The sequence below is a fragment of the Rhamphochromis longiceps genome, linkage group LG4 (assembly GCF_057381845.1).
Source record: "Rhamphochromis longiceps isolate RC_006_pf linkage group LG4, R_longiceps_female_GT1.1, whole genome shotgun sequence".
Taxonomy (NCBI): Eukaryota; Metazoa; Chordata; class Actinopteri; order Cichliformes; family Cichlidae; genus Rhamphochromis; species Rhamphochromis longiceps.
Window position 1 is genome coordinate 13090209 of NC_140560.1, and position 13050 is coordinate 13103258.

At 42.5% G+C, this 13050-nt stretch overlaps 1 protein-coding gene across 1 annotated transcript; it reads left to right on the forward strand.

Moving 5' to 3' along the window:
• The first annotated feature begins 1159 nt into the window (after positions 1 to 1159).
• Positions 1160 to 4894, forward strand: LOC146671181 (uncharacterized). Its single transcript, XM_085403367.1, has 2 exons — positions 1160 to 2356; positions 2387 to 4894. Exons 1-2 carry the CDS (start codon positions 1916 to 1918, stop codon positions 4274 to 4276), a joined length of 2331 nt encoding a protein of 776 aa, XP_085259493.1. The 5' UTR covers positions 1160 to 1915; the 3' UTR covers positions 4277 to 4894.
• The last annotated feature ends 8156 nt before the right edge of the window (positions 4895 to 13050 follow it).

Sequence of the window (13050 nt, forward strand, 5' to 3'; positions counted from 1 at the left end):
AGATGTGGCAAAGGTCTGGCCCTGTAGCCCATTTTGATATTGGAATAAACTTTGTCCAGAATCTTGTCACCCCTAGTGGCACACTTGACGTGCTGGTGGAATTTGGGGATTGCTTTTTTTAAGTCTGCGTGATTGAAGTCCCCTGCTACGATATGTACAGCGTCAGGGTAAGTGCTCTGTTTATTATTGATGTTTGTATGCAGGAGTGCGATCGCAGAGTTAGCATTAGCATCTGGTGGTATGTAAACAGCTGTTATTATGACAACGGTGAACTCCCTAGGTAGGTAGATGGGCCTGCATTTAACAGTCAGATATTCAATGTCCGGTGAACAGTGACGGTCTATTATCACTGTGTTGGTACACCAGCTGTTGTTCACATACATACAGAGCCCCCCTCCTTTGCGCTTACCGGAGTCCACTGTTCGGTCATGTCGCTGTGTGGTATAGCCTGCTAGCTCAATAGCAGAATCTGGAATGGATTGATGTAGCCAGGATTCAGTGATAAGAAGGATGCATGAGTCTTTGATGAAGTTATTCGCTGCTATTTGCAATCTCAATTCGTCCAACTTGTTCGCGAGGGATCTGGCATTTGTGATGAATAGGCTGGGGAGCAGTGGTTTGAGTGGCTGCCTCCGTAGCCTGGCTAGCGCGCCGGCCCTGCAGCCTCGCAGTCTCCTTCTCTCTCGACGCCGCCTGCGCCTCCACCCCGAAGGGATAACAATCCATGGGGAGCCCGGACTCCTCGCTATTTCCACCGGTATCTTGTGTAAGCGGACAAATTTGCTAGTCACGCTCTCGCGGTAGCTTACTCCAATCTTGAGGAGATCATGTCGGCTATAGAACACTGAGCTGCTGCAACTACGTGCGCCGCCATCTTGAAAGAAGCATTGTCACAAAGGAAAGAAGGATGGAAGGAAGGATCACAAGCATTGTCACAAAGGAAAGAAGGATGGAAGGAAGGATCACATGCATTGTCACAAAGGAAAGAACGATGGAAGGCAGGATGACATGCAATGTCACAAAGGAAAGAAAGATGGAAGGAAGAATCACATGCATTGTCACAAAGGAAAGAAGGATGGAAGGCAGGATCACATGCATTGTCACAAAGGAAAGACCGATGGAAGGAAGGATCACATGCAATGTCACAAAGAAAATGTTATGACCCAGTGATGTGTTTGTTGGTGTTGTGCCTCCCACCGGAGGATGGTGGCGGTATTTTCCCTTTTTTCTCTCCTAGGAGGTGGACACCTGGGCGTGGCTGCTAGGTATCTGGGTGGAGTCTCTACACACCTTCCGACTGGATAATTGATGGACCACCTCCAGTACTTAACGTCCGGATGACAGTCACCTGGGAGTGCTGTTTGGAACCCCGTTGACTCGGTCACGGAGTTGTGTGTTGTGTCATTGTAGTGCAGGCTGGAGTATTCACGTGTACCTCTAGCCTTGCCATGTAAATAATTGTAAATAAGTTAACCAGTGGCGGTCACTTTTTTTTGTTCCTTTTCTGTATAACTTTCACTGTCGCAGCCTAGTAGGCGTGAGAAGCCGTTTTCTTTTGTTGAACAAGTTTTCTCCTGTTTTTCGTTAGATAGTTAGGTAAGTGACTTGTCTTTTGTTTTGGCTTCTTTTTATTTTGGTGTAGGGAAGACTAGGGATTGTTTTATAGGGAGTTTTGTTTATTGTTTTGGCATTGCTCACTGCTGATGAAAATAAATGGCTGCTTAAATACTTAAAAAAGGTGTCGTTGTTGGGGTTTGTGCGTGGGTGGGAAGTGAGTGGAGCAAACTATTTGTTACGTTTATTTACTTGCCGGGACCAGAACGTAACATATTGGGGGCTCGTCCCTTTGGTGGTTCTTTTTGTGGCTTGTTTTCTTGGTTGGCGGTTTTTTCTTGTGTGGGGGGTGTGTGTTAGGATGGAGTTTAAGTTGGAGGACTTCACTCTGAGCCCGTCTGCGGAGAAGTTGGACAGGTGTAAAAAGGCTGACCTCTTGCTTGTTGCTGAATTCTTTGATGTGACTGTGCCGTTGACTGCGAAGAAGAAAGAGCTTAGGGAGCTCCTGTGTGTCCAGTTGACGGACAGGGGGTTGTTTGGTGAGCCGGGTCCTGCAGGGGGGGTTGAGCTGGGGGCTGTTGCTGGTGTTTCTGCCCCACTGAAAAATCTCCCTTTTCCACCTAGCCCTTCTGTGGAGGAGCTGCAGTTAACGCTGCGCATTAAGGAGGTGGAGCTAAAGAAACAGCAGTTGGAGGTGGACGCTATGCACTTGAGGATCAGGGCTCTGGAGGTAGAGAGGGGAGCCTCTGTGTCTGCCAGCCCTCCTGTACCTCGGTTAGCCCCGCAGTCACCATCCCCGCAGGTACCCTCCCCGGAGTCATCATCCCCGCAGGTACCCTCCCCGGAGTCATCATCCCCGCAGTCGCCATCTCCGCAGCCACCGGCCCCGATGCCAGGTGGTGGCTTTGATGTGAGTAAACACATCAAAATGGTGCCGGCATTTCGGGAAACTGAGGTGGATTCGTATTTCACAGTGTTTGAACGTATCGCAGGTGCGCTGCACTGGCCAAAGGATGTGTGGTCTCTTTTACTCCAATGTAGATTGGTGGGGAAAGCTCAAGAGGTATGCACCGCTCTTTCTCTGGAGGACAGTTTTGACTATGATACGGTGAAGGCTGCTGTCCTACGCGCTTACGAGCTTGTGCCAGAGGCTTACAGGCAGAGATTTAGGGATGGGAAAAAATCCGCCAACCAGACCTATGTGGAGTTTGCCAGAGAAAAGAAAACTCTGTTTGATAAGTGGTGTCATGCTACAGAAGTAAAAACCTTGGAAGACCTGCGTGAGTTGGTGACGTTAGAAGAGTTTAAAAATCAACTACCAGACACTGTGGTAACCTACTTAAACGAACAGAAGGTTACGACTCTCACCGCTGCTGCTATACGGGCTGATGAGTTTGTGTTGACACACAAAGTGGTGTTTTCGGTTCCTGCTCACAGTTTTCCGTCTTCCAGTAGCCCGCCCAGATGGTCTCCAAGGGGCACCCGCCGTGCCATCCCCTCATCCATTGAGAACCGCGTGTGTTTTTTTTGCCATGAGCAGGGACACCTTATTGCGGTTTGCCCTGCTCTGAAGAGAAAAGAAATGACCAGGGAGGGTACATCTCCTTCCCCAATAAACCTTCTACAGACAAACTCTCCTACTTGGGGGGAGGTGATGGCACCCGAAAATGATAAAGTAGATAAGGAGTTTAAGCCGTTTGTGTCAAACGGCTTTGTTTCCTTGATAGGAGAAGATCGGCGGACTCCTGTCAGTATTTTGCGAGACACTGGTGCGAAACAGTCGCTCATTCGTGAGGGGGTCTTACCGTTTTCAGCTCAATCCTGTTGTGGGGCGGATGTGTTAGCCTGGGGAGTTAGGATGTGTGTAATACGGGTTCCTTTACACTTGGTGCAGCTTTCGTCTCAGTTTTTGTCTGGTGAGGTTAAGCTTGGGGTGCGACCCCAGTTACCGGTTGCAGGTATTGACATCATCTTGGGAAACGATCTAGCTGGCGGCACAGTTTTTCCGTCGCCAGAAGTAGTCGATATACCACTTACAGATAACAGTGGTTTCGATCGTGCCACATCAAAGGCTGTTCAAACCGTCGGTGTAAAGACATTTAGGCAGAGGAGAGGTGCGAGTGGATCCCAGCAACAGCAGCAGCAGAATAGGAGGCAGCCCAAGGGGACGAGAAGAACAAATATTCAAACCACAAGGGTCGCTGAAGCCACCATGCAATCAGACCCAAGTAGATTCACTTTTCAGGACAGTCAGCAGCAAAATGCTGAAACCAGGCCACCTGCTAGAAAAAGACAAGGACCTCGATGGCATAGGGACCGCAGAAGAGGCCAGCTGATGGTGGCTAATGCTCCATCTCCCACCCTTAAATTTGACACAGACTTTGATTTTGATTCCTCCAACGCGCAATTCATTAAGGAGGCGCTTGAGAAGAAGTTACAGGAGGGGCTGAATCTAAAAGTTGGGAATTCTGAGGGAAGGGAAAAGGAGGGGTTGCAGCTGAGTTCAGGGGAGGATCATTTTGGTCCAAAGTGCTACTATGACAAAGCAAAGTTTTTCTGTGACAACATCTCATCTGATAATGGACTCAGACTGACGTGGGCAGAGGAGCGAAAGCGCAATCTGGAGACTTTTGGTGTCCCTGGGCGGTTCCTGAGGGGCCAAGGATTCAGAGGTGGACGCCAGTGTTTTGGGGGCGGGTGCAGTGCTCGTGCAGGAGGATGAAAATGGCATTGACCACCCAGTCTGTTTCTTTTCTAGAACATTTCTAAAACAGCAACCAGCGCCTCATGCGTTGGTCCTTACTCCTACAGGATTTCAACATTGAGATCCGATATATAAGAGCTTAGAGAATGTTATGGCTGATGCCCTCTCTAGGTCGTAAATCAAACATCTTTGTGTGGGGTTGGATGTTTGATTTTTTTTGGGTGGGGGAAACTGTTATGACCCAGTGATGTGTTTGTTGGTGTTGTGCCTCCCACCGGAGGATGGTGGCGGTATTTTCCCTTTTTTCTCTCCTAGGAGGTGGACACCTGGGCGTGGCTGCTAGGTATCTGGGTGGAGTCTCTACACACCTTCCGACTGGATAATTGATGGACCACCTCCAGTACTTAACGTCCGGATGACAGTCACCTGGGAGTGCTGTTTGGAACCCCGTTGACTCGGTCACGGAGTTGTGTGTTGTGTCATTGTAGTGCAGGCTGGAGTATTCACGTGTACCTCTAGCCTTGCCATGTAAATAATTGTAAATAAGTTAACCAGTGGCGGTCACTTTTTTTTGTTCCTTTTCTGTATAACTTTCACTGTCGCAGCCTAGTAGGCGTGAGAAGCCGTTTTCTTTTGTTGAACAAGTTTTCTCCTGTTTTTCGTTAGATAGTAAGGTAAGTGACTTGTCTTTTGTTTTGGCTTCTTTTTATTTTGGTGTAGGGAAGACTAGGGATTGTTTTATAGGGAGTTTTGTTTATTGTTTTGGCATTGCTCACTGCTGATGAAAATAAATGGCTGCTTAAATACTTAAAAAAGGTGTCGTTGTTGGGGTTTGTGCGTGGGTGGGAAGTGAGTGGAGCAAACTATTTGTTACGTTTATTTACTTGCCGGGACCAGAACGTAACAAAAAGAAGGATGGAAGGAAGAATCACATGCATTGTCACAAAGGAAAGAAGGATGGAAGGAAGGATCACATGCATTGTCACAAAGGAAAGAACGATGGAAGGCAGGATGACATGCAATGTCACAAAGGAAAGAAGGATGGAAGGAAGAATCACATGCATTGTCACAAAGGAAAGAAGGATGGAAGGAAGGATCACATGCATTGTCACAAAGGAAAGAAGGATGGAAGGATGGATCACAAGCTTTGTCACAAAGGAAAGAAGGATGGAAGGAAGGATCACAAGCTTTGTCACAAAGGAAAGAAGGATGGAAGGAAGGATCACATGCAATGTCACAAAGGAAAGAAGGATGGAAGGAAGGAAGGAAGGATCACAAGCTTTGTCACAAAGGAAAGAAGGATGGAAGGAAGGAAGGAAGGATCACAAGCTTTGTCACAAAGGAAAGAAGGATGGAAGGAAGGAAAGATCACAAGCTTTGTCACAAGTGCAATACTTTAATTTTCTGCTGCTCATTCCTGTGCAATATCCCATCTGCCCTCCCGTCATATTTCTTTTCAAGATTTTCTTATTTAATCACTAATGTACATATATTTATATTTATAGATACATATATATTCAGTCATCTTTTCTCTTTTACCATGTCTCTCTAATATTTTGCTCCTTGCTATTTTTCTATTTTCTTTATTATTTTATTTTATTTTAATATATTTTCTCCTACTGTGCATGCTGCTGAGTGACTGCTGCTCGTCAAACACATTTAATTGCAATGTTGACCCTGTGCTAACTTGCATATGACAAATAAATCTGAAAACTAAAACTAAACTAAGGAAAGAAGGATGGAAGGAAGGATCACAAGATTTGTCACAAAGGAAAGAAGGATGGAAGGAAGGATCACATGCATTGTCACAAAGGAAAGAAGGGTGGAAGGAAGGATCACATGCATTGTCACAAAGGAAAGAAGGATGGAAGGAAGGATCACATGCATTGTCACAAAGGAAAGAAGGATGGAAGGAAGGATCACATGCATTGTTACAAAGGAAAGAAGGATGGAAGGAAGGATCACAAGCATTGTCACAAAGGAAAGAAGGATGGAAGGAAGGATTACATGCATTGTCACAAAGGAAAGAAGGATGGAAGGAAGGATCACATGCATTGTCACAAAGGAAAGAAGGATGGAAGGAAGGATCACATGCATTGTCACAAAGGAAAGAAGGATGGAAGGAAGGATCACATGCATTGTCACAAAGGAAAGAAGGATGGAAGGAAGGATCACAAGCTTTGTCACAAAGGAAAGAAGGATGGAAGGAAGGAAAGATCACAAGCTTTGTCACAAGTGCAATACTTTAATTTTCTGCTGCTCATTCCTGTGCAATATCCCATCTGCCCTCCCGTCATATTTCTTTTCAAGATTTTCTTATTTAATCACTAATGTACATATATTTATATTTATAGATACATATATATTCAGTCATCTTTTCTCTTTTACCATGTCTCTCTAATATTTTGCTCCTTGCTATTTTTCTATTTTCTTTATTATTTTATTTTATTTTAATATATTTTCTCCTACTGTGCATGCTGCTGAGTGACTGCTGCTCGTCAAACACATTTATTGCAATGTTGACCCTGTGCTAACTTGCATATGACAAATAAATCTGAAAACTGAAACTAAACTAAGGAAAGAAGGATGGAAGGAAAGATCACAAGCTTTGTCACAAAGGAAAGAAGGATGGAAGGAAGGATCACAAGCTTTGTCACAAAGGAAAGAAGGATGGGAGGAAAGATCAAAAGCTTTGTCACAAAGGAGAGAATGATGGATGGAAGGATCACAAGCATTGTCACAAAGGAAAGAAGGATGGAAGGAAGAATCACATGCATTGTCACAAAGGAAAGAAGGATGGAAGGAAGGATCACATGCATTGTCACAAAGGAAAGAAGGATGGAAGGCAGGATGACATGCAATGTCACAAAGGAAAGAAGGATGGAAGGAAGAATCACATGCATTGTCACAAAGGAAAGAAGGATGGAAGGAAGGATCACATGCATTGTCACAAAGGAAAGAACGATGGAAGGCAGGATGATATGCAATGTCACAAAGGAAAGAAGGATGGAAGGAAGAATCACATGCATTGTCACAAAGGAAAGAAGGATGGAAGGAAGGATCACAAGCATTGTCACAAAGGAAAGAAGGATGGAAGGAAGGATCACAAGCATTGTCACAAAGGAAAGAAGGATGGAAGGAAGGATCACATGTATTGTCACAAAGGAAAGAACGATGGAAGGCAGGATGACATGCAATGTCACAAAGGAAAGAAGGATGGAAGGAAGGATCACATGCATTGTCACAAAGGAAAGAAGGATGGAAGGAAGGATCACAAGCATTGTCACAAAGGAAAGAAGGATGGAAGGAAGGATCACAAGCATTGTCACAAAGGAAAGAAGGATGGAAGGAAGAATCACATGCATTGTCACAAAGGAAAGAAGGATGGAAGGAAGGATCACAAGCATTGTCACAAAGGAAAGAAGGATGGAAGGAAGGATCACATGTATTGTCACAAAGGAAAGAACGATGGAAGGCAGGATGACATGCAATGTCACAAAGGAAAGAAGGATGGAAGGAAGGATCACATGCATTGTCACAAAGGAAAGAAGGATGGAAGGAAGGATCACAAGCATTGTCACAAAGGAAAGAAGGATGGAAGGAAGGATCACAAGCATTGTCACAAAGGAAAGAAGGATGGAAGGAAGAATCACATGCATTGTCACAAAGGAAAGAAGGATGGAAGGAAGGATCACAAGCATTGTCACAAAGGAAAGAAGGATGGAAGGAAGGATCACAAGCATTGTCACAAAGGAAAGAAGGAAGGAAGGAAGGATCACAAGCTTTGTCACAAAGGAAAGAAGGATGGAAGGAAGGAAAGATCACAAGCTTTGTCACAAGTGCAATACTTTAATTTTCTGCTGCTCATTCCTGTGCAATATCCCATCTGCCCTCCCGTCATATTTCTTTTCAAGATTTTCTTATTTAATCACTAATGTACATATATTTATATTTATAGATACATATATATTCAGTCATCTTTTCTCTTTTACCATGTCTCTCTAATATTTTGCTCCTTACTATTTTTCTATTTTCTTTATTGTTTTATTTTATTTTAATATATTTTCTCCTACTGTGCATGCTGCTGAGTGACTGCTCCTCGTCAAACACATTTAATTGCAATGTTGACCCTGTGCTAACTTGCATATGACAAATAAATCTGAAAACTGAAACTAAACTAAGGAAAGAAGGATGGAAGGAAAGATCACAAGCTTTGTCACAAAGGAAAGAAGGATGGAAGGAAGGATCACAAGCTTTGTCACAAAGGAAAGAAGGATGGGAGGAAAGATCACAAGCTTTGTCACAAAGGAAAGAAGGATGGATGGAAGGATCACATGCATTGTCACAAAGGAAAGAAGGATGGAAGGAAGGATCACAAGCATTGTCACAAAGGAAAGAAGGATGGAAGGAAGGATCACAAGCATTGTCACAAAGGAAAGAAGGATGGAAGGAAGGAAGGATCACAAGCATTGTCACAAAGGAAAGAAGGATGGAAGGAAGGATCACAAGCATTGTCACAAAAGAAAGGATGGAAGGAAGGATCACATGCATTGTCACAAAGGAAAGAACGATGGAAGGCAGGATGACATGCAATGTCACAAAGAAAAGAAGGATGGAAGGAAGAATCACATGCATTGTCACAAAGGAAAGAAGGATGGAAGGAAGCATCACATGCATTGTCACAAAGGAAAGAACGATGGAAGGCAGGATGACATGCAATGTCACAAAGGAAAGAAGGATGGAAGGAAGAATCACATGCATTGTCACAAAGGAAAGAAGGATGGAAGGAAGGATCACATGCATTGTCACAAAGGAAAGAAGGATGGAAGGATGGATCACAAGCTTTGTCACAAAGGAAAGAAGGATGGAAGGAAGGATCACAAGCTTTGTCACAAAGGAAAGAAGGATGGAAGGAAGGATCACATGCAATGTCACAAAGGAAAGAAGGATGGAAGGAAGGAAGGAAGGATCACAAGCTTTGTCACAAAGGAAAGAAGGATGGAAGGAAGGAAGGAAGGATCACAAGCTTTGTCACAAAGGAAAGAAGGATGGAAGGAAGGATCACAAGCTTTGTCACAAAGGAAAGAAGGATGGAAGAAAGGAAAGATCACAAGCTTTGTCACAAGTGCAATACTTTAATTTTCTGCTGCTCATTCCTGTGCAATATCCCATCTGCCCTCCCGTCATTTTTCTTTTCAAGATTTTCTTATTTAATCACTAATGTACATATATTTATATTTATAGATACATATATATTCAGTCATCTTTTCTCTTTTACCATGTCTCTCTAATATTTTGCTCCTTGCTATTTTTCTATTTTCTTTATTATTTTATTTTATTTTAATATATTTTCTCCTACTGTGCATGCTGCTGAGTGACTGCTGCTCGTCAAACACATTTAATTGCAATGTTGACCCTGTGCTAACTTGCATATGACAAATAAATCTGAAAACTAAAACTAAACTAAGGAAAGAAGGATGGAAGGAAGGATGACAAGCTTTGTCACAAAGGAAAGAAGGATGGAAGGAAGGATCACAAGCTTTGTCACAAAGGAAAGAAGGGTGGAAGGAAGGATCACATGCATTGTCACAAAGGAAAGAAGGATGGAAGGAAGGATCACATGCATTGTCACAAAGGAAAGAAGGATGGAAGAAAGGATCACATGCATTGTTACAAAGGAAAGAAGGATGGAAGGAAGGATCACATGCATTGTCACAAAGGAAAGAAGGATGGAAGGAAGGATCACATGCATTGTCACAAAGGAAAGAAGGATGGAAGGAAGGATGACATGCATTGTTACAAAGGAAAGAAGGATGGAAGGAAGGATCACAAGCATTGTCACAAAGGAAAGAAGGATGGAAGGAAGGATTACATGCATTGTCACAAAGGAAAGAAGGATGGAAGGAAGGATCACATGCATTGTCACAAAGGAAAGAAGGATGGAAGGAAGGATCACAAGCTTTGTCACAAAGGAAAGAAGGATGGAAGGAAGGAAAGATCACAAGCTTTGTCACAAGTGCAATACTTTAATTTTCTGCTGCTCATTCCTGTGCAATATACCATCTGCCCTCCCGTCATATTTCTTTTCAAGATTTTCTTATTTAATCACTAATGTACATATATTTATATTTATAGATACATATATATTCAGTCATCTTTTCTCTTTTACCATGTCTCTCTAATATTTTGCTCCTTGCTATTTTTCTATTTTCTTTATTATTTTATTTTATTTTAATTTATTTTCTCCTACTGTGCATGCTGCTGAGTGACTGCTGCTCGTCAAACACATTTAATTGCAATGTTGACCCTGTGCTAACTTGCATATGACAAATAAATCTGAAAACTAAAACTAAACTAAGGAAAGAAGGATGGAAGGAAAGATCACAAGCATTGTCACAAAGGAAAGAAGGATGGAAGGAAGGATCACAAGCTTTGTCACAAAGGAAAGAAGGATGGAAGGAAGGATCACATGTATTGTCACAAAGGAAAGAAGGATGGAAGGAAGGATCACATGCATTGTCACAAAGGAAAGAAGGATGGAAGGATGGATCACAAGCTTTGTCACAAAGGAAAGAAGGATGGAAGGAAGGATCACAAGCTTTGTCACAAAGGAAAGAAGGATGGAAGGAAGGATCACATGCAATGTCACAAAGGAAAGAAGGATGGAAGGAAGGAAGGAAGGATCACAAGCTTTGTCACAAAGGAAAGAAGGATGGAAGGAAGGAAGGAAGGATCACAAGCTTTGTCACAAAGGAAAGAAGGATGGAAGGAAGGAAAGATCACAAGCTTTGTCACAAGTGCAATACTTTAATTTTCTGCTGCTCATTCCTGTGCAATATCCCATCTGCCCTCCCGTCATATTTCTTTTCAAGATTTTCTTATTTAATCACTAATGTACATATATTTATATTTATAGATACATATATATTCAGTCATCTTTTCTCTTTTACCATGTCTCTCTAATATTTTGCTCCTTGCTATTTTTCTATTTTCTTTATTATTTTATTTTATTTTAATATATTTTCTCCTACTGTGCATGCTGCTGAGTGACTGCTGCTCGTCAAACACATTTAATTGCAATGTTGACCCTGTGCTAACTTGCATATGACAAATAAATCTGAAAACTAAAACTAAACTAAGGAAAGAAGGATGGAAGGAAGGATCACAAGCTTTGTCACAAAGGAAAGAAGGATGGAAAGCAGGATCACATGCATTGTCACAAAGGAAAGAAGGGTGGAAGGAAGGATCACATGCATTGTCACAAAGGAAAGAAGGATGGAAGGAAGGATCACATGCATTGTCACAAAGGAAAGAAGGATGGAAGGAAGGATCACATGCATTGTTACAAAGGAAAGAAGGATGGAAGGAAGGATCACAAGCATTGTCACAAAGGAAAGAAGGATGGAAGGAAGGATTACATGCATTGTCACAAAGGAAAGAAGGATGGAAGCAAAGATCACATGCATTGTCACAAAGGAAAGAAGGATGGAAGGAAGGATCACATGCATTGTCACAAAGGAAAGAAGGATGGAAGGAAGGATCACAAGCTTTGTCACAAAGGAAAGAAGGATGGAAGGAAGGAAAGATCACAAGCTTTGTCACAAGTGCAATACTTTAATTTTCTGCTGCTCATTCCTGTGCAATATCCCATCTGCCCTCCCGTCATATTTCTTTTCAAGATTTTCTTATTTAATCACTAATGTACATATATTTATATTTATAGATACATATATATTCAGTCATCTTTTCTCTTTTACCATGTCTCTCTAATATTTTGCTCCTTGCTATTTTTCTATTTTCTTTATTATTTTATTTTATTTTAAAATATTTTCTCCTACTGTGCATGCTGCTGAGTGACTGCTGCTCGTCAAACACATTTATTGCAATTTTGACCCTGTGCTAACTTGCATATGACAAATAAATCTGAAAACTGAAACTAAACTAAGGAAAGAAGGATGGAAGGAAAGATCACAAGCTTTGTCACAAAGGAAAGAAGGATGGAAGGAAGGATCACAAGCTTTGTCACAAAGGAAAGAGGGATGGGAGGAAAGATCAAAAGCTTTGTCACAAAGGAAAGAAGGATGGATGGAAGGATCACATGCATTGTCACAAAGGAAAGAAGGATGGAAGGAAGGAAGGATCACAAGCATTGTCACAAAGGAAAGAAGGATGGAAGGAAGAATCACATGCATTGTCACAAAGGAAAGAAGGATGGAAGGAAGGATCACATGCATTGTCACAAAGGAAAGAACGATGGAAGGCAGGATGACATGCAATGTCACAAAGGAAAGAAGGATGGAAGGAAGAATCACATGCATTGTCACAAAGGAAAGAAGGATGGAAGGAAGGATCACATGCATTGTCACAAAGGAAAGAACGATGGAAGGCAGGATGACATGCAATGTCACAAAGGAAAGAAGGATGGAAGGAAGAATCACATGCATTGTCACAAAGGAAAGAAGGATGGAAGGAAGGATCACAAGCATTGTCACAAAGGAAAGAAGGATGGAAGGAAGGATCACAAGCATTGTCACAAAGGAAAGAAGGATGGAAGGAAGGATCACATGCATTGTCACAAAGGAAAGAACGATGGAAGGCAGGATGACATGCAATGTCACAAAGGAAAGAAGGATGGAAGGAAGAATCACATGCATTGTCACAAAGGAAAGAAGGATGGAAGGAAAGATCACATGCATTGTCACAAAGGAAAGAAGGATGGAAGGATGGATCACAAGCTTTGTCACAAAGGAAAGAAGGATGGAAGGAAGGATCACAAGCTTTGTCACAAAGGA